The sequence below is a fragment of the Arachis ipaensis genome, chromosome B6, assembly GCF_059453495.1.
Source record: "Arachis ipaensis isolate K30076 ecotype BB chromosome B6, ASM5945349v1, whole genome shotgun sequence".
Lineage (NCBI taxonomy): Eukaryota > Viridiplantae > Streptophyta > Magnoliopsida > Fabales > Fabaceae > Arachis > Arachis ipaensis.
This window is the reverse complement of record NC_142441.1, coordinates 43,741,106-43,766,937: the sequence shown is the minus strand read 5'-3', so window position 1 is coordinate 43,766,937 and position 25,832 is coordinate 43,741,106. Positions and strand designations below refer to the sequence as shown.

The following is a 25,832-nucleotide window of genomic DNA, read 5'->3' as shown; positions in this document are numbered from 1 at the left end:
ATGAGAAACGCCCCTTTGGGGGACCGGAGACAACCACGCCAGAATAATGCAAGAGCTACGCCACAGAATGCAAGACCTGGAATGCCGGTTAGCAGATAGGGAACGCGACCAACGCACCCCAGAGCAGAGTCACTCCCGCTCTCGCTCCAGGAGTCGCTCCAGACGCACGCCTACCCCCCAAGCTGAGTCCGAAAGCATCGGGGAGAGAGGGCGCGTGAGAAGACGCCGTGACCCCGTCATCTACGCCAGACGTGAGAGGCGGCGTACCGTGAACTGCGAGGACGAGGACACTCGTCGGGAGAGCGACGAGGGAAGAACGACGGGAACACGGGGACCCGTAATAATGGGAGCGACCCCTTTCCACCGTTCCATACTCGAGGTCCGGCTGCCAAAACACTTTGACAAGCCAACGGACATGAGGTACGATGGAACGCAAGACCTGCTGGAACACCTCACGGCCTTTGGGGGCCAGGATGAACCTAGAAGGAGTGGGAGACGAGGTAAGGTGCCGCGCTTTCCCAGTCACCCTAGCGGGACCTGCAATACGGTGGTTCAATAACCTCCTGCAGGGCTCGGTGACACAATTCTCTGACATCAGTCATGCCTTCCTGGCTTAGTTCATGACCAGGATCGCCAAAGCCAAGCATCCGATCAATCTGCTGGGAGTGACCCAGAGAGCCGGGGAGCCGACCAGGAAGTACTTAGACCGTTTCAATGACGAATGCTTAGAAATCGACGGGTTGACGGACTCCGTGGCGAGCTCGTGCTTGACGAACGGGCTCCTGAATGAGGACTTCAGAAAGTACCTCACCACAAAGCCAGTATGGACAATGCAGGAGATCCAATGCGTGGCTAAGGAGTATATTAACGACGAAGAAGTTAGCCGGGTCGTGGCTGCCAATAAACGGCAACCCCCCTACAACCAAACCCGGCAATACGAGGGTGGAGAAAGACAAAAGGAACACGCCAGGGATGGCGGTCCGAGTAAGGCGCCTAAGCCATTCCCCCGAGTCGGGAAGTTCACCAACTACACCCCCCTCACGGCACTGATCACAGAAGTTTACCAACAGATAGCCGAGAAGGGGATACTATCGAGACCCCGACCTCTGAAGGACAGGATGGGGAAACAAAAGCCTTTACTGCGAATATCACAAGGGATACGGGCACAAGACCCAAGACTACTTCGACCTGAAAGACGCCCTGGAGCAAGCAATCAGGGACGGAAAGCTTGCCGACTTCTCCCACCTCATAAGGGAGCCGAGTAGACGGAATCGGGACCACGATGGCGAGGACAGGTCCCGGGCAACAAGACGATGTCAAGAACCAGAGGGGGACGACCACGGTCTCACGGTGGTGAACGTAGTAACAGCGAGGAATTCCGCCCCGAGGTCGAAATCGGCACAGAAGAAAGATGCCAAGATTCTGGCGGTCTCCTCCTCATCCGCTAGAAGTTCCCGGGGACTCCCATCCATCTCCTTCGGCCCCGAGGACCAATGGTTCGACGAGGTACCGAAAAGTCCCCCCATGGTTATCACGGCCAAAGTCGGAACCGGCCTCGTCAAACGGATCCTGGTAGACACAAGGGCGGACTCGAACATCATGTTTCGCAATGTTTTTGATGCCTTGGGACTGCGTGATGCCGATCTGGCGACCCACCAGCACGGTGTGGTAGGGTTGGGTGACCACTTCATCAAGCCAGATGGGATCATCTCACTCCCGACCTCCCTGAGACAAGGATAGAGGCGAAGGACGGTAATGGCCGATTTTGTTGTCTTACGAGATTCCACAGCTTACAATATAATCCTGGGGAGAAAAACCATCAACGACCTTGGGGCAGCGATTAGTACGAGGCTGCTCATAATAAAGATTGTTACTGATGACGGATCCGTAGGATCCATCAGAGGAGACTTGGAAACGGCAGTCGCTTGCGACCACGCCAACCTCTCTCTCAGGAAAAAGTCCAAAGAAGCATCCGGGGTTTTCCTTGTCGACCTGGATGCTAGAATAGATGACAAGCCCAGGCCTGAGCCAGAAGGGGACTTGGAAAAATTTAGGGTCGGTGACGGGGAGGAGAGGTTCACGTTCATAAACAGAAACCTCCCCCATGAATTAAAGGAACTTTTGATGGAGATGATCAGAGCCAATGCCGACCTCTTCGCGTGGACGCCAGCCGACATGCCAGGAATAGATCCCCAACTCATGTCACATCATTTGGCCGTCAGGCCGGAAGCTAAACCAGTGGCCCAGAGGAGGAGGAAGATGTCACAGGAAAGGGCAGAGGAGGTGGCCACACAGACGGCTAGCCTCCTTGAAGCAGGGTTCATCCGAGAGCTGGACTACTCGACGTGGCTGTCGAACATGGTCTTGGTAAAAAAGCACAACGGGAGGTGGAGAATGTATGTAGACTATTCTGACCTCAACAAGGCATGTCCCAAAGATTGCTATCCCCTCCCCAAAATTGGCGCACTCGTCGATGCGGCGGCGGGGTACCGTTATCTGAGCTTCATGGACGCCTACTCCGGGTACAATTAGGGACGGAAAGCTTACCGTCTTCTCCCACCTCATAAGGGAGCCGAGGAGACGGAATCGGGACCACGATGACGAGGACAGGTCCCGAGCGACAAGACGACGTCAAGAACCAGAGGGGGACGACCACAATCTCACGGTAGTGAACGTAGTAACAGCGAGGAATTCCGCCCCGAGGTCGAAATCGGCACAGAAGAAAGACGCCAAGATCCTGGCGGTCTCCTCCTCATCCGCTAGAAGTTCCCGGGGACTCCCATCCATCTCCTTCGGCCCCGAGGACCAATGGTTCGACGAGGTACCGGAAAGTCCCCCCATGGTTATCACGGCCAGAGTCGGAACCGGCCTCGTCAAACGGATCCTGGTAGACACAGGGGCGGACTCGAACATCATGTTTCGCAACGTTTTTGATGCCTTGGGACTGCGTGATGTCGATCTGGCGACCCACCAGCACGGTGTGGTAGGGTTGGGTGACCACTTCATCAAGCCAGATGGGATCATCTCACTCCCGACCTCCCTGGGACAAGGACAGAGGCGAAGGACGGTAATGGCCATTTTGTTGTCTTACGAGATTCCACAGCTTACAATATCATCCGGGGGAGAAAAACCATCAATGACCTTGGGGCAGCGATTAGTACGAGGCTGCTCGTAATAAAGTTTGTTACTGATGACGGATCCGTAGGATCTATCAGAGGAGACTTGGAAACGGCAGTCGCTTGCGACCACGCCAGCCTCTCTCTCAGGAAAAAGTCCAAAGAAGCATCCGGGGTTTTCCTTGTCGACCTGGATGCTAGAATAGATGACAAACCCAGGCCTGAGCCAGAAGGGGACTTGGAAAAATTTAGGGTCGGTGACGGGGAGGAGAGGTTCCCGTTCATAAACAGAAACCTCCCCCATGAATTAAAGGAACCTTTGATGGAGATGATCAGAGCCAATGCCGACCTCTTCGCGTGGACGCCAGCCGACATGCCAGGGATAGATCCCCAACTCATGTCACATCATCTGGCCGTCAAGCCGAAAGCTAAACCAGTGGCCCAGAGGAGGAGGAAGATGTCACAGGAAAGGGCAGAGGAGGTGGCCAGGCAGACGGCTAGCCTCCTTGAAGCAGGGTTCATCCGAGAGCTGGACTACTCGACGTGGCTGTCGAACGTGGTCGTCGAACGTGGTCTTGGTAAAAAAGCACAACGGGAGGTGGAGAATGTGTGTAGACTATTCCGACCTCAACAAGGCATGTCCCAAAGACTGCTATCCCCTCCCCAACATTGACGCACTCGTCGATGCGGTGGCGGGGTACCGTTATCTGTGCTTCATGGACGCCTACTCCAGGTACAATCAGATACCGATTCACCGACCCGACGAGGACAAAACAGCGTTCATAATGCCAGGAGGGATCTATTGCTACAAGGTGATGCCATTTGCTTTGAAAAATGCCGGCGCCACATACCAGAGACTGATGAACAAGATATTCAGCGAGCTCAAAGGCAAGACAGTAGAAGTCTATGTGGACGACATCCTTGCGAAAACCACACGGCCCGACGATCTCCTAGGCGACCTGGGGGGCGTGTTCGCAGCCCTCCGACAACACGGCATGAGGCTCAACCCGCTCAAATGCGCCTTTGCCATGGAGGCCGGGAAGTTCTTGGGATTCATGATCACCCAAAGGGGAGTAGAGGCCAACCCAGAGAAGTGTCAAGTGATTCTTCAAATGAAGAGCCCGGGTTGTATCAAAGACGTCCAACGTTTGGCGGGAAGGCTGACGGCATTATCCCGCTTCCTCGGCGCATCGGCAGCAAAAGCCTTACCCTTCTTTAACCTGATGAAAAAGGGGATAGCATTTGAATGGACCCCAGCGTGTGAGAAAGCATTCAACCACTTTAAGGCAATCCTGGCGACACCCCCGGTGCTCGGGAAGCCCAAGGCCAGAGAACCACTCTATCTCTACTTAGTAGTAACAGGGGAAGCGCTTGCAGCAGTGCTCGTACGAGAAGAAGGGAAATCTCAGTAACCGATTTACTTCGTAAGCAGAGCTCTACAAGGAGCAGAGCTGAGGTATAGCAAATTAAAAAAACTGGCGCTCACACTCCTGACCTCCTCCCGAAGGTTGAGGCAATACTTCCAGGGACACCGTGTAGTCGTGAGGACGGACCAAGCAATTCGCCAAGTACTCCAAAAACCTGACTTGGCTGAGAGGATGATGACCTGGGCCATTGAGCTCTCCCAATATGATTTGCAATATGAGCCCCGACATGCGATCAAGGCGCAGGTGATGGCAGATTTCTTGATAGAGGTAACGGGTGATCCCCCCGAGGAAACGGGCACACGGTGGAGGCTCCACGTAGACGGTGCCTCCAACCAAACGTCTGAGGGAGCCGGGGTCATCTTAGAGAGCCCGGCGGGAGTCATTTACGAGCAATCGACCAAGTTCGAATTCCCCGTGTCGAACAATCAAGCGGAATATGAAGCCCTCTTAGGTGGACTAACACTAGCTCGGGAAGTCGGGGCAACAAGGCTGGAAGTATGCAGCGACTCACAAGTCGTCACCTCGCAAGTAAACGGAAGCTATCAAGCTAGGGACCCCCTCCTACAAAAATATTTGGAAAAGGTTAGAGAATTGACAAGGCAGTTCCAAGAGGTCACGGTCCAACACGTCCCAAGAGAAAGGAACACATGGGCAGACCTCCTGTCTAAACTAGCGAGCACGAAGTCAGGAACGGGCAACCGGTCTCTCATCCAGGGCATGGTGAAGGAACCAACGGTTTCCCTCCATTTGACGGAGTCAAGCCCCTCCTGGTTGGACCCCATCATAAACTTCCTGGAACACGGCAAGTTACCTGACGATGAGAAAGCAACCAAAACATTGAGAAGGGAGGCAACCAGATACGCAATCATACAAGGGCAACTGTTCAGAAAGGGGCTCAGTAAACCCCTATTGAAGTGCTTACATCCCGACCAGACGGACTATGTACTTAGAGAAGTCCACGAGGGATGTTGCGGCCACCACATCAGGGGCAAAGCCCTAGCAAGGAAGCTCATCCGAGCTGGATATTACTGGCCATCAATGATGAGAGACTCCAAAGAATTTGTTAGGAAATGCGTAAAGTGTCAAGAAAATGCCAACTTCCACAAAGCGCCGGCTTCCGAGCTGAGTTTACTGACGTCTACACGACCTTTCGCTCAATGGGGAGTCGACCTCTTAGGACCTTTCCCAATTGGCCCAGGACAAGTTAAATATCTCATAGTCGCCATCGACTACTACACCAAATGGATAGAAGCTGAACCACTAGCCAACATATCCTCATCCAATTGCAGGAAGTTCATGTGGAGACAAGTGATAACTCGTTTCGGTATCTCGGAGGTCGTCATTTCGGACAATGGGACGTAGTTCACTGATAAGAAGTTCACGGAATTCCTCACCGGCCTGGGCATAAAACAAAAGTTTTCCTCAGTAGAACATCCCCAGACAAACGGACAAGTGGCGTCCGCAAACAAAGTCATCCTACTAGGCCTCAAGAAACGCTTAAACAGCAAGAAAGGCGCATGGGCCGACGAGCTCGCTTCGGTCCTCTGGTCCTACCGGACAACCGATCAAAGCTCCACCGGGGAAACCCCCTTCCGCCTAACGTACGGGGTCGACGCAGTGATACCCGTGGAAATTGGCGAACCGAGTCCACGGTTACTTTTCGCAGGAGTAGACGAAGTGGTGGAAAAGGACCTGGTGGAAGAGACCAGAGAGATGGCCCACTTGTCAGAAACAGCATTAAAACAAAGAATAGCTCTGCGCTACAACACTAAAGTCCTCAAGAGGGATTTTGAGGAAAGAGACCTCGTCCTACGACGCAACGACGTTGGTTTACCGACCCCAGGAGAAGGAAAACTGGCGGCAAATTGGGAAGGTCCCTACAGAATCAAAGAAGTTCTCGGCAAAGGCGCCTACAAGCTGGAAAGACTCGACGGTAGGGAGATCCGGAGAACATGAAACGCAGGTAACCTGAGGAGATTCTATTCGTAGCTTGGGCTCACCGACCAAGCGACCTAATAAGCTGGGTAGAGTTTTGCCTTGATCAAATGTTAATTCCCAATTATTCACTTTTATCAAATGCCTATTGTGTTTATAAACTTGTCTAGGTAACGACTAATTCTTACTTGTCCAAATTCTTCCATCTATTATCTTCCAACGCGTACCTCACGAGATCGTACTCATAAACGGCAACCCGGGACTGATCACCCCGGGAAGCCAACGGAACCATAGCCATATCGAGCAGCTTCATAAATAAAACCACAACGGTTCTAATCGGATTACCAACGCAAACGGCAAAACGGGCACAAGCAATAAGCCCGCCCCGAAAAGACGGTAACGAAAATTAAACGCCAAGCAAGATAAACAATAATAATGGTAAGTCGACCAAGCGACCAGTTAAGCATAAAAGTAATAAACTCACAATGAAATGTTCAACAAATCCACACCAAACCAAAGTTACAAGAGATCACTTTCTAGGCATGTCAACAATCTTGCCGTCCTGGATCATTTTGAAGACCCCAATAGCCGATGTGTCGAAGTCGGGAGCCACGATCTTCACCTGGGCCTTCAGAGCGTCCTCAGTCATGGAAATCGCGTTCTTCCCTTGCTCCTTGGTCGCTTTAAGCTTCTTCCTGAGCTCCTCGACCTCAGCTTTAGCGGCTTTAGCCAACGAAACAGCTTGGTCAAGCTCCTTCTCCAAGACCGCCACCCGACCCTGAGCGGCATTCAGCTGGCTCTCCAGGGTCATCTCCCGCTCGGCTAAATGGGCCACCGTCTCGTCGGAAGCCTTCAATTTCTCCGCGGCAGATGACGCTTTCTCCTCAGAAGCCTTGAGCTTCTCCTCCATCTCAGACAACTGACTCTGGAGCAGCTCGAATTGCACCTTGAAGTCATTGTTCGCCTTGCCTAAGGATTCGAGTTTCCTCCGGAGAGCCTGCATTCCCGACAACTCGAACTCAGCCATTCGAGCTATCACGGCCCCCCAGAGCAAAGTCCGGTACATCCATCTCGCCTGTCCAGCCAGGTCGGTTCCAAGAAAATGCTCCTCCGTCCCAGGGATCAGCTGGGAGTCAATAAACTTTGTAGCATCAAAATTTCTTTCCATAATGGTGAGAGTCCCTTCTGGGCTGGCAGACACCCTCCGCTTCTTAGGGGTGTGGATAAGTTCCACATCATCATCTTCCTGATGGGTAGAGGACGAATGCCCACCAACGACCACCTCATCGAGAATGGGGGAAGCCTACGCCCCTGCCGAGTTCTTCTCCGACAAAACGGTATCCCGGAGAGAGGGCACAGCCTGATCCTCCTTCTCCCCATAAGGGCCCTCCGACTTCCCGGCATCTTTCTCTTCGGCCTTCTCTTCATCACTGTCCTCGAAGAAGGTCTTCATCAAATTTTCAAGCCCCGTTACTGAGGCAGACATCTCCACTGCAGCAAACAGACAAACACATCAGTCGTTAGATCAAGTAAAACAAGCAATGATAAACAGTACAAGCACAAAACAAAACGACTCACGGATATAGCTCCTGGCGGCCTCCCGTTCACCCATGAGGAGATGGGGTTCACGGGGTTCTTCCCAAAAAGAGCAAACAACACATCAGCTATTTTCTTTTCTACAGGGGACATCCCTTTGTACGTCACCTTAATAAAAGAATTAGACCCCGCCCCAAAACTCCAATAAGTTGGGATGAGGCGCTCCCCCTCTAACGATAACCAAAAGGGATGGCGACCTTTAGCAGGGCGAACTTTGAAGAATTTGACTTTGAACCCATGGTAAGAGTCCTCGAACAGACCAAATATCCTCCGACCTTGGGCAAACCAGAAAGAAAGGAACCCTTTTCTCGCCTTCCCTTGTTTGGAGGGGTTGGTGAGGTTGAAGAAAAAGAGGAAGACATCCACTGACGCCGGCAGCTCGAGATATTCACAAACCATCTCGAAACAGCAGATAGAAGCCCAGCTGTTCGGATGGAGCTGCGACGGCGACACGGATATCCGATTAAGGAGCGACATCTGAAAGTCAGAGAAGGGTAGGCGAACGCCGACCTGGGTGAACATGGCCTTGTAAAACCAGATCCAGTCGGCGACCCGGGGAGAACGGAGGTTGATCTCGTACAACCACTCGTTGGGGGCAGGAACGAAGGTCTCGTAGTTGGTCTCCTTGTCTGTCCCCCCACATAAGTACCCGGCTTGCCGGAATTCCGTCAGCTCTTTCTGAATAGTTGCCCTTGTATGATTGCGTATCTGGCTGCCTCCCTTCTCAATGTTTTGGTTGCTTTCTCATCGTCAGGTAACTTGCCGTGTTCCAGGAAGTTTGTGATGGGGTCCAACCAGGAAGGGCTTGACTCCGTCAAATGGAGGGCAACCGTTGGTTCCTTCACCATGCCCTGGATGAGAGAATGGTTGCCCGTTCCTGGCTTTGTGCTCGCTAGTTTAGACAGGAGGTTTGCCCGTGTGCTCCTTTCTCTTAGGACGTGTTGGACCGTGACCTCTTGGAACTGCCTTGTCAATTCTCTAACCTTTTCCAAATATTTTTGTAGGAGGGGGTCCCTAGCTTGATAGCTTCCGTTTACTTGCGAGGTGACGACTTGTGAGTCGCTGCATACTTCCAGCCTTGTTGCCCCGACTTCCCGAGCTAGTGTTAGTCCACCTAAGAGGGCTTCATATTCCGCTTGATTGTTCGACACGGGAAATTCGAACTTGGTCGATTGCTCGTAAATGACTCCCGCCGGGCTCTCTAAGATGACCCCGGCTCCCCCGGACGTTTGGTTGGAGGCACCGTCTACGTGGAGCCTCCACCGTGTGCCCGTTTCCTCGGGGGGATCACCCGTTACCTCTATCAAGAAATCTGCCATCGCCTGCGCCTTGATCGCATGTCGGGGCTCATATTGCAAGTCATATTGGGAGAGCTCAATGGCCCAGGTCATCATCCTCCCAGCCAAGTCAGGTTTTTGGAGTACTTGGCGAATTGCTTGGTCTGTCCTCACGACTACACGGTGTCCTTGGAAGTATTGTCTCAACCTTTGGGAGGAGGTCAGGAGTGTGAGCGCCAGTTTTTCCAATTTGCTATACCTCAGCTCTGCTCCTTGTAGAGCCCTGCTTACGAAGTAAATCGGTTGCTGAGATTTCCCTTCTTCTCGTACGAGCACTGCTGCAAGCGCTTCCTCTGTTACTGCTAAGTAGAGATAGAGTGGTTCTTCGGCCTTGGGCTTCCCGAGCACCGGGGGTGTCGCCAGGATTGCCTTGAAGTGGTTGAATGCTTCCTCACATGCTAGGGTCCATTCAAATGCTATCCCCTTTTTCATCAGGTTAAAGAAGGGTAAGGCTTTTGCTGCCGATGCGCCGAGGAAGCGGGATAATGCCGTCAGCCTTCCCACCAAATGTTGGACGTCTTTGATACAACACAGGCTCTTCATCTGAAGAATCGCTTGACACTTCTCTGGGTTGGCCTCTACTCCCCTTTGGGTGATCATGAATCCCAAGAACTTCCTGGCCTCACTGGCAAAGGCGCATTTGAGTGGGTTGAGCCTCATGTCGTGTTGTCGGAGGGCTGCGAACACGCCCTCCAGGTCGCCTAGGAGATCGTCGGGCCGTGTGGTTTTTGCAAGGATGTCGTCCACGTAGACTTCTACTGTCTTGCCTATGAGCTCGCTGAATATCTTGTTCATCAGTCTCTGGTATGTGGTGCCGGCGTTTTTCAAACCAAATGGTATCACCTTGTAGCAATAGATCCCTCCTGGCGTTATGAACGTTGTTTTGTCCTCGTCGGATCGGTGCATCGGTATCTGATTGTACCCGGAGTAGGCGTCCATGAAGCTCAGATAACGGTACCCCGCCGCCGCATCGACGAGTGCGCCAATTTTGGGGAGGGGATAGCAGTCTTTGGGACATGCCTTGTTGAGGTCGAAATAGTCTACACACATTCTCCACCTCCCGTTGTGCTTTTTTACCAAGACCACGTTCGACAGCCACGTCGAGTAGTCCAGCTCTCGGATGAACCCTGCTTCAAGGAGGCTAGCCGTCTGTGTGGACACCTCCTCTGCCCTTTCCTGTGACATCTTCCTCCTCCTCTGGGCCACTGGTTTAGCTTCCGGCCTGACGGCCAAATGATGTGACATGAGTTGGGGATCTATCCCTGGCATGTCGGCTGGCGTCCACGCGAAGAGGTCAGCATTGGCTCTGATCATCTCCATCAAAAGTTCCTTTAATTCATGGGGGAGGTTTCTGTTTATGAACGTGAACCTCTCCTCCCCGTCACCGACCCTAAATTTTTCCAAGTCCCCTTCTGGCTCAGGCCTGGGCTTGTCATCTATTCTAGCATCCAGGTCGACAAGGAAAACCCCGAATGCTTCGTTGGACTTTTTCCTGAGAGAGAGGTTGGCGTGGTCGCAAGCGACTGCCATTTCCAAGTCTCCTCTGATGGATCCTACGGATCCGTCATCAGTAACAATCTTCATTACGAGCAGCCTCGTACTAATCGCTGCCACAAGGTCGTTGATGGTTTTTCTCCCCAAGATGATATTGTAAGTTGTGGAATCTCGTAAGACCACAAAATCGGCCATTACCGTCCTTCGCCTCTGTCCTTGTCCCAGGGAGGTCGGAAGTGAGATGATCCCATCTGGCTTGATGAAGTGGTCACCCAACCCTACCACACCGTGCTGGTGGGTCGCCAGATCGACATCACGCAGTCCCAAGGCATCAAAAACGTTGCGAAACATGATGTTCGAGTCCGCCCCTGTGTCTACCAGGATCCGTTTGACGAGGCCGGTTCCGACTCTGGCCGTGATAACCATGGGGGGACTTTCCGGTACCTCGTCGAACCATTGGTCCTCGGGGCCGAAGGAGATGGATGGGAGTCCCCGGGAACTTCTAGCGGATGAGGAGGAGACTGCCAGGATTTTGGCGTCTTTCTTCTGTGCCGATTTCGACCTCGGGGCAGAATTCCTTGCTGTTACTACGTTCACCACCGTGAGACCGTGGTCGTCCCCCTCTGGTTCTTGACATCGTCTTGTCGCCCGGGACCTGTCCTCGCCATCGTGGTCCCGATTCCGTCTCCTCGGCTCCCTTATGAGGTGGGAGAAGTCGGCAAGCTTTCTGTCCCTGATTGCTTGCTCCAGGGCGTCTTTCAGGTCGAAGCAGTCTTGGGTCTTGTGCCCGTATCCCTTGTGATATTCGCAGTAAAGGCTTTTGTTTCCCCCCGTCCTGTCCTTCAGAGGTCGGGGTCTCGATAGTATCCCCTTCTCGGCTATCTGTTGGTAAACTTCTATGATCGGTGCCGTGAGGGGGTGTAGTTGGTGAACTTCCCGACTCGGGAGAATGGCTTAGGCGCCTTACTCGGACCGCCGTACCTGGCGTGTTCCTTTTGTCTTTCTCCACCCTCGTAGTGCCGGGTTTGGTTGTAGGAGGGTTGCCGTTTATTGGCAGCCACGACCCGGCTGACTTCTTCGTCGTTAATATACTCCTTAGCCACGCATTGGATCTCCTGCATTGTCCATACTGGCTTTGTGGTGAGGTACTTTCTGAAGTCCTCATTCAGGAGCCCGTTCATCAAGCACAAGCTCGCCACGGAGTCTATCAACCCGTCGATTTCTAAGCATTCGTCGTTGAAACGGTCTAAGTACTTCCTGGTCGGCTCCCCGGCTCTCTGGGTCACTCCCAGCAGATTGATCGGATGCTTGGCTTTGGCGATCCTAGTCATGAACTGAGCCAGGAAGGCATGGCTGATGTCGGAGAATTGGGTCACCGAGCCCTGCGGGAGGTTATTGAACCACCGTATTGCAGGTCCCGCTAGGGTGACCGGGAAAGCGCGGCACCTTACCTCGTCTCCCACTCCTTCTAGGTTCATCCTGGCCTCAAAGGCAATGAGGTGTTCCAGCGGGTCTTGCGTTCCATCGTACCTCATGTCCGTTGGCTTGTCAAAGTGTTTTGGCAGCCGGACCTCGAGTATGGAACGGTGGAAAGGGGTCGCTCCCATTATTACGGGTCCTCGTGTTCCCGTCGTTCTTCCCTCGTCGCTCTCCCGATGAGTGTCCTCATCCTCGTGGTTCGTGGTACGCCGCCTCTCACGTCTGGCGTAGATGACGGGGTAACGGCGTCTTCTCGCGCGCCCTCTCTCCCCGGTGCTTTCGGACTTAGCTTGGGGGGTAGACGTGCGTCTAGAGCAACTCCTAGAGCGAGAGCGGGAGTGACTCTGCTCTAGGGTGCGTTGGTCACGTTCCCTATCTGCTAACCGGCGTTCCAGGTCTTGCATTCTGTGGCGTAGCTCTTGCATTATTCTGGCGTGGTTGTCTCCGGTCCCCCCAAAGGGGCGTCTCTCATGTGATTGGGTTGCGTTCCTTGGGGGCGACCTTGGATGTTGTCGGGTTTCCGTCCCGGCGGTGTCGCCTCCGGGTACGGCCTCGCAGCCTGTCCCAGTTTGGACTAGCACGAAGTCCATGGACGAGTCGTGGGTTCGATTCCCACAGATGGCGCCAATGTTCGGTAGGTCGGTTACCAGACAGTTCGGGTTGAAATCCTCGGAGATGGTAGGGGCTCGTCAGGTCGTGGACTACCGGCCAGGGGTGTGCGAGATGCCGAGTACTTCATGTAAAAAGGGGGGTGCCACCTGCAAAGACACTCCGACGCTCTTGTTAGTAATGTGCAGGTGAAAAGGGGTGATGTGATATGTTACGTACCTTGGGGGAAGAGTAAATCTTCCCCTTATATACTGTTAGAGGTGGGCCCAATGAGGACGGGCCCACTTTCTTAGGGACGTTATCTCACAGCCATGCGTGAGCTGTCCGGGACGCGTGTTCGGGTTGGTTGCGGGACGCGTGTCCGGGTTGGATGGCGCTCGGGTCGGGCCGAACCGTAGGGGGTTTGGGCCAGGCCGTAACAAATATTCATCCTACATTATTATGGCAATAAGGATCAATTTTTTTTTCGAGTTATGAGTTATAATTGTTAGCCATAAGTTTAGAAATACTAGTGTACGTTCTCATGTCCTGCATGGGGTAATACATAAAATTATATAAATTTTTTATTAAAATTTAAATGAAAAATATCTATTATAATTATTATTATAAATATTTTACAACTTAAAAATATTAAAAATAATTAATATTTATTTTAATCAATTTGGATTGGTTGAATGGACATCTCATTTGTCCACTTAAGTAAGTATTTAGAGTTTGAATCTCGTCATATGTGTATAATAATCCATTAGTTAGCGACAGGTCCTTAATAAATAGAGCATCAATTTGTGGAGGATTAGTCTTCGACTTGTCGAGTTAGGAAATGAGTAGAAAAAATTGTATTTGTCTTTAAAATAAAATAATTTTTCATTAATATTAATACTTATGGACTTTTGTCTTTGTTAAAATTTACTTGGGACAATTTTATTTGTTGGTATCATATTCATTCTTAAAGTCAAAATAATATGATCAACATTGTTACTTGTTAAAACTTCACATTTTATGAAATGATTTTTAAATTTTCAAATTCATAAACTTATGTCATTACAAAAGTTATTAAATTGATTAATATTTCTTGATAACATGGTCTACCGAAATTCCATCGTTGAGTATTAGTTAGTGTAAAAAGAAAGCAGTAATAACTTTTGTTATTCAATATATAATTTATTCTATTGAAAAATAAATTAATATTTCCTAAACTTGTAAATACATTTTCTTCTAATTTCTTACACCATTTTATTTGACAATATTTACCATTAAAAAATAGCAAATGACCATACTATCCTACAATATATATGGTGTACAAAATAATTTCTTATCTTAAAATGAATTTTGGTTAGTGAGATAAAATTTAAAATATATTTTTTTATTTTCTTACTCAAATTTAAATTTAAATTTAGAATTGATTAACAACTCATCCTTTTTTAATTTCAATAAAAAAATAAATTGGTTAGATGCAAAATATTCAACATTTTATAATTTCAATCATTTAATTTTTAATTACCAAAATTTGGGTTAAAAATTAATTATAAACTCAATAATCGATAATGTGTGTGTGAATAATAATATCCAATGTATTTATTATTTATTTATTTTGTGTGTGTGTGTGAATAATAATATCCAATGTATTTATTTATTTTGTGTGTGTGTATGTGTGAATAATAATATCCAATGTATTGATTATTTATTTATTTTTTGACAGAATTAATGTACCTCGTGGGATCGACCTCACTCTTGTGAGTTATTACATGACGACAATTCGGTATACTTGCCGAAGGAAATTTTTGGGGTGATACATTAATTCTCATCAGCAATAATAAAACGGTTTTAAGAAAAAGTTCCTACTTCAAAAAGTCAAAACCCGTAAGCCACAAAATGTGTTAAGACCCTTATTCTTCCGGTCCTCAACAGCGGCAGCCGCAACCTCAGTTCTATACTACTTTTGCAGCAATAGCAGCAACTTTAATCGCAACATGTAATGACCAAAACTCGACTCTACATTACCAAAATATCATAATCTTTAACAAACCATAACAGAATACTGATTCCAAGGATTCTGGGATAAAAACGCTTATCGTAACTAAGGAGGAACGACTGAACTGGACAGTAGTAGCTCGGCAGTGGTTCTGGTGGCTATAGCCACAGCGACGAAGTCTTAACAGAGCCAGAATGGAAGAAGTGGCAAGCTCAAAGCAATTTCGGCGGCCATAGACATGGCGGCGCAGCTCAAAACGGTAAGCAGCGGAGGCGACGACGCATGGCAGCACGAGCACGAACGGTAGTGACGGCGTGCCCAGCAATGATGACAGCATGACTTCCTCCCCTCCATCGCGATCTGCTCCTTCGGTGATGGCGTGCACCACGACGGCTTCCCAACGACGATGAAGACGAAGCACAAATGACAGCGACGAGACGTGGCTCAACGGCGGTGACTCCTCCACCTCTCTCTCTCTCTCTCTCTCTCTCTCTCTCTCTCTCTCTCTCTCTCTCTCTCTCTCTCTCTCTCTCTCTCTTCTTGGTTCGATGACGACAGCGACAGTGATACCCAGCCCTTCTGGCACTGTCTCCTTCCTCCTTCCTTTTTTTCCTTTTTCCTTGAGCTCTCCCCTTCTCTTTATCCCTTTCTCTTTTCTTTTTCTTTTCTAACCATTGGGGGAAAAGGGGTTGGCAGCCAATGTTTGGTGAGGATGAGTGGGTGTTGTGTTGTGTTGTGTGAAGGCTAAAGTGGTGTGGGTAGAAATTAGGGTTTGTGTAGAGTAAGAATTTTAATAAAAATAAAAGGATAGAGTAATAATTTAAAACCAAATTTAATCCAATAATAATTATCTTTAAAATACCATTTAATTATCAACTTGTAAATTATTTTTAAATAAATACTAATTCAATAAAAATTGGAGATAATCAAATTAATTTTTCTTTATTGATAAAATAAGGCTCAAAATCTAAATATTTAATTTGAAGCATATAAAATTCTCATTATTTTTTAATTACTAAAGTTTTAAATCATAAATAAAAAATACACTATTACTATAAAAATTATATGAGTTATAATTAATTTTAAATTCAAAACCTCATAACTTTGCTTTAATTACCTTTCTGTAAGATAATTTTCTGAAAATAAAATTAAAAGTAAATATCATAAGTCTCAAATAACTCAAAATCAAATTTTTTAAAATTTGGAGTTTTACAGAGAAAAGCAATTCGGTCAAAAGTTATAACTGCTACTTTCAAAAATTGTTGTTGGACCATTAAACCGTCTTCGAGTCATTCTTGTCGTCTGGCCTCCATCTCTGTCGTGCTTCTGCCCCTCTGCTTAGACTGTTCAAAAGTCAGAATAAAAGTTTAGGATTTTGCTACTGCTACTCAGATTGATTGTTTCATTTTTTTGAAATTTTCGTTCATGGTTCTTTGTTCTTCGGTTTAGGATTTTGCTACTGCTAGTGTTACTCAAATTGAATTATTAAATGATTAGCTCTGCTCACTGCTGCTGTTTTGTGCCATACTCTATTTTGTTGCTTTTTTTTTTTGTGGCTAAATTGAAATTATGCTAAAAGCCTGAAACCTTGATAATCCTTGTTAATCTTTGAAAAAGTTTGTTATTGCTGTGTAATTTTCTATTGTTGGATAACTTTCAATTATTTCTATTGGTGTTGTTACTTTGTTTTAAATTTTAATTGGTGTTGTCTTGTAATTTGCTATAATTTGATAATTTGGTGTAATTTTTTTACTATATTGATTTTTGTTTTAATTGTTTAGTTATTATCTGTTCATTGTTTTAATTGTTATCATGAACTTGTTAATTGGCTAATTATTCCTGTGTTATTGTTAAATTGCTTTAGTTTTTGGAAAAGTATGAGGAGACAATAGCCTTATTGTACAATGCATACAATGGAGGTTTAATTGAAATTAAAATTAAATTATGGGTAATTAATTAATTTTGAATTCTTTCTAATTTGAAATTTGAAACAAATTAGGGTTACCATCAGTTATAAAATCAAAACAACGAACTCCCTCTCTCAAGACGGTGTGACCTCCATTCTCTCGATTAATCCGAGAATCTCCCCCCGTCATCTCCACCTGACCTGGAACTTGCGTCGGTGCCCTTCAGAACTGCAGCACCCAGTCTCCTTCGCGCGCCTCTACCGTCACTGGTAGCAACTGGTTCGTCCATTAGCGTCGTCCCGAACTGCAGTGCCCAATCTCCGTTGCGCGCGTCGTCCATGGCTGGTGGCAGTTGCTTCACCTGACACTGGAACTCCACCGCTCACCCAACATTGGAAGAACGCATTAAAGCAACAGCAGGATATGCTTCCTTGTTTTCACTTCTTCTTGGTTTCTCAAATTTATTTCTTGGATATACGAGGAGTATTTTCCATTTCTAAAATGCTCCAGTGAGACTGTAATTAAATATTATTTTTGATTTTTTGGATTTTTTTCCAAAGAATAATAATTAAAACTTTCTTAATTCAACTTAAAAAGAGATTTTTTTTTTTCCATAAAAGAGAATTTTAAGGACCGCTTCTTGGCTCAATTCTCAATTAATTGATAGTCCTTTTGATTGCACTAGTGTAAACATTTCAATTCATACACCATGAAGACAGGCTCCAACTGTCCAACATAACATAAGTGACTTTGTCAATTATGGTCTCATTGTTTCCAGTGATAACCAAATACTGTGACAGCTTTTGCTTCATTCACAATTCATGAAGTTTTGGAGCTATTATAATAAGCATTCATGATAAAATTTGTTTGTCAATGTTACATTCATTGCACCCCTTGGCAAATGGCATAATACTATTTAGCCAACGTGAAGATAACAGTTGCATTCTCCATTATTAGGCTTGCTTTTGGTTACACACATGTCTGCTTTAAATTCTTGTCCTGTCCAATATTTAGTTCAAATCCCATAGTCATGTCTGTGAACTAGTGAGTTACTTTTACTTCACTATGGTTGCTTACTTTTTGCCTGATTAAAAGACTTTATTAAAAAATAGTGAGTATAGTGCCTATTATAAACTGAAATTTTACTAACACGCTTAATCCAGTTTAAGTTAGTCATTTTTTTGGTGGTTTATATTGCTAATATTTATATCATAGTACCATATGTCACTTAATTCCTTTGGTTGTTTTTTTTTTGTTTGTGTTCGATTGCAGGTCGTGGAAGTGACAGATATGACTGAGCTAGAAACTGATGAGACAGAATGTGGTCATATTATTGAATTGGATTTAGTTTACCATTCACTGAATTCATGTATGCTTGGAGTTGTTGCAGTTAGATATAAGTTATTAAGTTATAATAGACATGTTATTACATTTCTAAATCCTACTTAATTATGTCATATTCCATAATGAAAATTTATCACAAAGTGTAAATTTTTTCAATTATAAAACATATGCCATTAGTATCATGAATATGTGATTAAGGAGAAATTTAACCCAAAAGTGTTATAAGTTGTGGTCAATGACGAATATTCAAGATGTTCATTTCACTATATTGACAGATGGTTATTTTTATTCATACATGGATGGTTATTTACGTATAATCACATGTTAAATATACTAAATGCTCAATTTACTAGATGTGCAGATGGTTGTTTTAATTAGTATTGGATGGTTATTTTATTAATTTTGGTTTACGTATAAATAGGTATACAAATGTGGGATGTTCAGTTCTCTAAGTAGCCGAATGGTTATTTTACATGCTACGTAGATGCTCTCAAACTTATCAGGATTTGCAACAGAATTATGGAGTTTTACAAAAAGAACAGAACATATACGTAATTATGACTAGCAAAACATCACCCTGCGTCTTACAAAAGAAAAATTCCTATATTCAATAAAATAAAATATCGCAAAGTAAATTGTACTATTCAAATTTATCCGTCTATACTAAGTATTTCAATATATTTTTATACGAATGACTATTTTAATAGTTTTTTTACAAGTAAAATAGTTAAAACTAAATTATTTAGGGAAAAAATAAACCAAGTCTTTTTTAAAAAAGACAGACGATACAATAATTTTTGTCAACCCATGTGAGCTATTACTGTTAATTCAATCATATGTTGACATCAACAATTTGATGAAACTCATCAATCTCTGCAAAATATTGTTCTTCATATTGATTTTTTGTAGAGATACATTCCAAAACTACTACTGTCAAATAAAACTAACCTCAAATTAAATTGCTATGTATATATGACTATGATCATCTAAAAGATGATGTATGTTGAAACTAGCTAGCTATAAACTGGTATCCGATCCACTAACATAAACTAAGTTACAAATTAAAAAAATAAGATCTAGTATTCATTGAATTTCCTGGTATGAAGATTATGAGAAAATAAAAAGGACCTACAAAGTGGGCATGAGAATTGATTTCGCTCTATCTATTGCTGAATGAAACTAAGATGGAATATGTGGTTACACCTTCTGAGCTTGCTCACAGCATCTTCATCTTCAAACTCCACCAAGCAAATGGATCAAGCCCCATCATCATCTTCTCCTAGACACTGCAAATCCTGGAACCTGGCCACAGACAGAGAAGAAATTTTCGGGAATTGAATCTCCTTGGACATGCCTTTGATGGTGTCACAAGAGAAAAAAGCCATGTAACAACCAAACAGTGCCTTCTTGAGTTGCATCAATGGGATCAAAATGCATGTGTACAACAAAATGGTAACTATCCACGTAATCACATGTTAAATATACTAAATGCTCAATTCACTAGGTGTGCATATGGTTGTTTTAATTAATAATTAGATGGTTATTTTATTAAATTCAATTTACGTATAAACAAGTAACAAATGTGGGATGTTTAGTTCTCTAAGTAGCCGGATGGTTATTTTACATGCTACGTGGATGATTATTTTGTTAGACTTGGGACTCTCTTAAACTTATCAAGATTTGCAACAGAACATGGAGTTTTACAAAAAGAACAGAACATATACATAATTGTGAGTAGCAAAACATCACCCTGCATCTTACAAAAGAAAAACCCCTATATTCAATAAAATAAAATGTCGCAAAGAAAATTGTACTATTCAAATTTATCCATCTATTTTTTAACAAAAACTCCATAACATAATCACAGAACAATTCCAATTAAGTAAACGTAGGATCCAATTCAAGTAAGAAACACATAGGCAATTGTAAACCACTGATGAATTGCTTAATTATAATAGAAGAACAAACTTTCTGTGACTGAAAAAAAAAAAGGAATAAAGCTCTAGATTTACAGCCTAAAAGAGAAAACGTATTCTAAGAGGATATTTTAAATACATATTAAATTTAAAAACAATCATCTTCATAAATTTTATCATACTATAACCATAAGCATAGTTTCGAACCAGCTCAGTGTGAAATTAAAAACATACTTAGCAGCTTATAGATAAGAAAATCTTTTGAACAATGAAGAAGGAAAAAGTTTCATAGAGTTTGAAACATTTTAACCAGATCAGATAATTAAACATCAATGCAAAATTTTCCACACTAAAATAAACACTAATGCAATCATCAACAGCATCAACTTGGTCAATACATTCCAAAATATTCAAATCCCTACCAAGGTGTTCTTAATTATGAAAAGAACATCAAAAAACTTAGCAACAAATTCTTGGCATGAACATCGAATTACAATCAAACCCAAATTCATCAACTAAACATATTTATCAACCAACCTATTCAGCTGGGGTGGGTGCCGTGGCAGCAAGAGGGCCGACTTGCTCAGCGTACACGACGGTGATGATCTGCGGCGCTATGGCGGCGGAGGGAGGACACCACCAGGCTGGGTACCGGCGCGGGAGAGAGATTTTGAAATAAGATTAATTTGGTGGTGGGGTAAAGTAAACAGCAATTAGGATTTAAGGTTATTTTGCGTTTAATTACTCTTTTAATGAAAATCAGGACCAATAAACAGCCCATTGTAACTATTGTATACATATCTCATTGTCTCTCTAGTGAGATTCTTAGTTTTTTTTGTTGTACTTATTCTTGTAGTACAAATTTTTCTGATTTAAAGGGTTTTCACTCAAAATTGACCTATATTTGATTTAGATGAACTTTTCTATGATACTACTTTTATATTCGAAGAATATATATATAATTATATACAGTGTGGTACAATTCTTTTTTGTTCTTGTCTTTCTAATTATTGGGTGGTTGTATTTTTGTTATATTTTTAACTAAATTTTGTTGTTGGTATATGATGGATGTCTTAAATTCTGTTTGATTATTAATTTTTATAATTTTTCTAATTTTAAATGAAAGTATCAATTAAAAAATATCTAAAAATAATAATATATTTGTAGAGAATAATTTGATTTTAATCTTTTCAGTTTTAATAATATTTTTTATTTTTTATTAGATTATAATTATATTTTAATGTGTTTATTTATATTTTATTTATTATTTTATTATAAAATAATTATTTTAATTAAATTACAATTAAATTAATAAATTAGTAAATTAGTAATTAAAATAGTTCCATGATCGATTTAATTTTGAGAACTTTGATGATAATAAATATAAAAATTAAGAGAAAAATGAGTAAAAAATAGAAAGAAACAAGCGATTCATTGAATAAAATAAATTTAAATGTAATAAATAAAATTTGAATCCATGTGCGTAATGTAATAATGCCACCTGTCAACAATTATATCAATATATTCATTATCAAATTATTTAGCATCATATAATATATAACCTAGGTTTAAAGTAGGGGGTTTCTTGAGGGCCCACACTCTCCCTCGCTTAAATCGGACACTGAGTTCAGCACATATATACAATGGGAGTAAATTTTTAAAATGGTCTCTAAAATTAATGTTGTATTAAAATTATTTTTAAAATTTTAATGGTACTAATTATATTTTTTAGATTGAAAAAGTTGTACTATATTATTTTTTGATTTATTTTCTGTTAACGATGCGCTGGTTTGATGACATGGATTATTAGTAATACGTGTTATCTAATGATTTAGTTACGTATAACAGTATGATGATGTGTTGGTTAGCGACGCGTGGCATGCTAACGTGGATGGTTATGTCATGTGTCATAATGCTATTTTACCGCGTGTCAGATTATGCCTTGTGTCCCAATGTTATTTGTCCACGTATTATTCATTATGTCATCAATACATATGCACCAAATTGGTCCCTTACTTTATATCAAATGACTCATTTTAGTCTATGAAATTGAATATCGTGTACCAAATTAGTCTCTTCATCAGTTTGTTCTCATTTTTTTTTTAAATTCAAAAATTTTAATATCTTTAAATACACTAATTTTAATTTTATCTTTTTACAAGTTATTTAAAAACAAATACTTTTATAAAATATTTTAAAAATTTTAGTTTTAATTATATAATTTTTTTCTACAATATTTTATTAAAAGAATTACATGAGATATTGATATTAATTTAGTAAAGAGTGTACGTTAAGAGTATAATAATATTTTTTAATACAAATTTTTAAATATTTAACACTTTAATAAATATTTTAAAAATACTTGATAAGACACTTGTTAACTAATATAAATTCATTATTCCCATCCATTTTAAGGATGTTTGATTCTCCATATAATTGACTTCTTACTAAATTAATAAGATAGATTTATACTGTCGATTATAATAATTCATTTTATCTATAACTTAGTTAGGCAGTATTTTTATATATTACACTATTAATTAACGTAAGCATTTATTGTAACTATATCTTGAACAGTATTAAAACAGATACAAATAAATACAAGAGACAATAATAAAATTTTGAATTTAGCTAACATGTGCTCTAATGATACAAATTAAAATTATTAATTAAAAAATTCATTATTAAAAATTATATAATAAAAAATTAAAATTAATGTATCAAAAAATATTAAGAGTTTTAAATTTACAAAAAAAATGAAAACAAACTTATGGAAAGACTAATTTAGTGCACGATATTTATATATATTTAAATATATAATAATTAATTTTAATAACTAATTTTAGTGTATAAATAATATTTTTAGTTAAATATTTAAAAAATAACTGTTCATTATATAGTTTTAGAACATTAAAAAAGAAAAAACCCGAAAACACTTGTACAATCAGAATGAGGCAGATATTGGAGAGTGATTGGTCATCAAAAAATTTCAACACGCAAGATCGAACGGTGCAACCTCCAAAGAAAAACACAAGGCAATTATATTTTCCACTAACACACTTCAACACAAACGATCAATCTAATTACAGTTACAATTACTAAATTAGCAACACATAAAGTACAGTGATAGAAGATATGCTTGTGGTGCTTTTGGACTCTCCCTTCACCATCATCCTCACCATCATCCTTCTCATCTTCTTCTTACGCTTTGCCCTCGTCTTCATCTTCCTCCTCTTCCTCTTCATCCTCTGCGCCAACCTTGTTCATCTCCTTTTCGACATCCTCTCCTATTAGTAATTTCCTTCCAAAACTAGTATTAATTTTTTACATGAAAGTCTTTTGTTTTAAGATACTTATTGCGAAATTATTATAAATTTGTTTATTGTATGTTTGTTTTGATATATTTGGGCAGGAGATGCGGTTGCCACAGCATACTCACCCGGGCACAAAATATTTGAGGTCAAACCTTATATTTGATCAGATAATCGTTTGTGACGTTTGAAACTATAATGGAATAAAATAATGATTGATTTGATTGTTCATACTTTGTAACACCATTCAAATAAAATAACATGCACTCTATATAAGTGGAGATTTACATGCAATTATCTTGATCGTTTTAAATAGTTAAATAATTTAATATGTTTGATTAAATTATTATCTAACAATGTTATTCATCAATTTTATATTATATCGAATAATTGCATGTGAGTTTTCACCTGTAGAATTGATGATGCATCTTTTTGAGTTTTGACATCTTGTGATGTTTCTGAATTGGTACTAACTTTAATTTGTTATCTCCTGCTCTGCAACTCGATCATTATATTGGTGTGCTATGTATTGTTGTGCAAGTTAGGAACTCATGATACAAGTTTTAAGATTAATTCATTAATTAATATTTAATACCATCTATCTACCATAAATTCCAAACCAAATTCTCCCAATGTTAGCTGAAAACTAATCAATGACTTGTGTCAGGTGTGACAACATGAGGATTTAATTTAACATATGCTTTTGTTTGGTATCTTTGTTCCCCTAATAGGGTAGTCTAAAATAAAATTAGAGTAATTATAAAGTAAAAAGTGATTGACCAATCAATCTCTATATCATTTTGATAGTACAGATCCAATTCCAATTAAACGTTAGTAGTTTAAAGATTATCAATTTTTAGGAAGTATTTCAAGTACCCTGTGGAATCAAGTTTATTTTGAATGATTTTAACTACTTATCTCGATCATGAAATATATGGTTGAGATTGACAACTAAATTAAAATTAATTGTATAATTGAGATTAATGACTAAAATTACTGAAACACAAAAATCGGTAATATACTTAAAATGTTTTCTAATTTTCAGCTTTCCGCTTTATAAATAACTTTAAACAAATAAATAAATGAGACTATATATCATATACCACCTCCATCTTTCACATTCTTCTGTTGTCTTGAAATGATCATATGCATTATTATTAATGGCATGGGGACTCTCCACGACACCAAAGAAAAAAGATAAGAGAAAAAGAGGAGAAAAAATGGGCATGTTTATTATCCAGCTGGATTGAAAAGTGTAGTATACCGTGCTATCTTTGTTTGCTTTTCTATAAAGAACACATACATCAGGTACTTCACAGGACCACTTTTTCTTCTTTGCCAAATTAGGATTTTACTTTTAAAACCTAGTTACTTTGGATACAGTCATCCTGTTAGAAATAAGGAGTATGACCACAATACAATCAATCATATGTCAAATAATTTGTTATTGTTATTATATTAAAATATTAATATAATAAGGTCCTTAATTAAATTTAGAGATTTATCATTGTGATAGTGATCATAATATTGAGAGATAAATCTTTTATAATTTAATCTAAATTGTTCTTGGTCATAGGATTATTAAAAAGGACATTAATAATCCGGAAAGATCAATATATATATAATGGTCTTCATTGGATGAAATTTAATAGATCTCATTTATTAAATTATATATATAGATGGTGCATATAGAAATATGACCATTGAACTGACTCACTTTGAGAATTCCTAATGGTTATAATTACCGTATATTTGTCAATAGGATATTCTCAAGATGAACATAGTAATAGAGTTTTCTTTGACCTGCGATTGTCATAGTAATTAACAATGTATTTATTATACTTTGATTCCGGACACCTATTACCCTAGGGTGCTAGTTGAATGGATATTTGGTATGATTTAAATACTTGTAGAATTAATGATTAGTCAATAAGGAATCCGTCAACTCTCGGTAAAGAGTTTGAGCTCTATGATTATAATGACTGGGATGAATAAAACCTTGGCCAAGGGGATTGAATGAATGAAGAAATAAGTTTCTTAGGTCGTTCACAATTCATTATAATAATGGTAACAAGTTAGAGTTTGACAATTAAACCATACTCTAAAGGTTAACCAAGAGCTAGAAAGATGGAAGGAATTATACTTTGTTCTTCTAAGGTTCTTAGTAAAAATATATTAATTCATACAATTGGGTCGTTGAGGAGTGTTGCTAGACACTGACCTTGATTAGTAAATTTCGTATGACTAATTTACTACCCGCTTAGTATTGAACCTATGGGGTCACACACTAACGAGTGTTCTAATCTTTGCTATAGAATTATTTAATTATTATTTTGATTTGATCAAATAAATAATTATATTAATTCAAATAGAATATTATTGTATTCTT

The 25,832-nt window shown here is 41.8% G+C and overlaps 1 protein-coding gene across 1 annotated transcript; it reads left to right on the top strand.

Annotated features, from left to right (window-relative positions):
- The first annotated feature begins 3,721 nt into the window (after window positions 1-3,721).
- Window positions 3,722-6,659, top strand: LOC148555348 (uncharacterized). Its single transcript, XM_088490633.1, has 4 exons — window positions 3,722-4,086; window positions 4,624-5,485; window positions 5,906-6,371; window positions 6,649-6,659. The coding sequence occupies exons 1-4, from the start codon at window positions 3,722-3,724 to the stop codon at window positions 6,657-6,659; spliced, it is 1,704 nt and encodes a 567-aa protein (XP_088346759.1).
- Window positions 6,660-25,832: the final 19,173 nt, after the last annotated feature.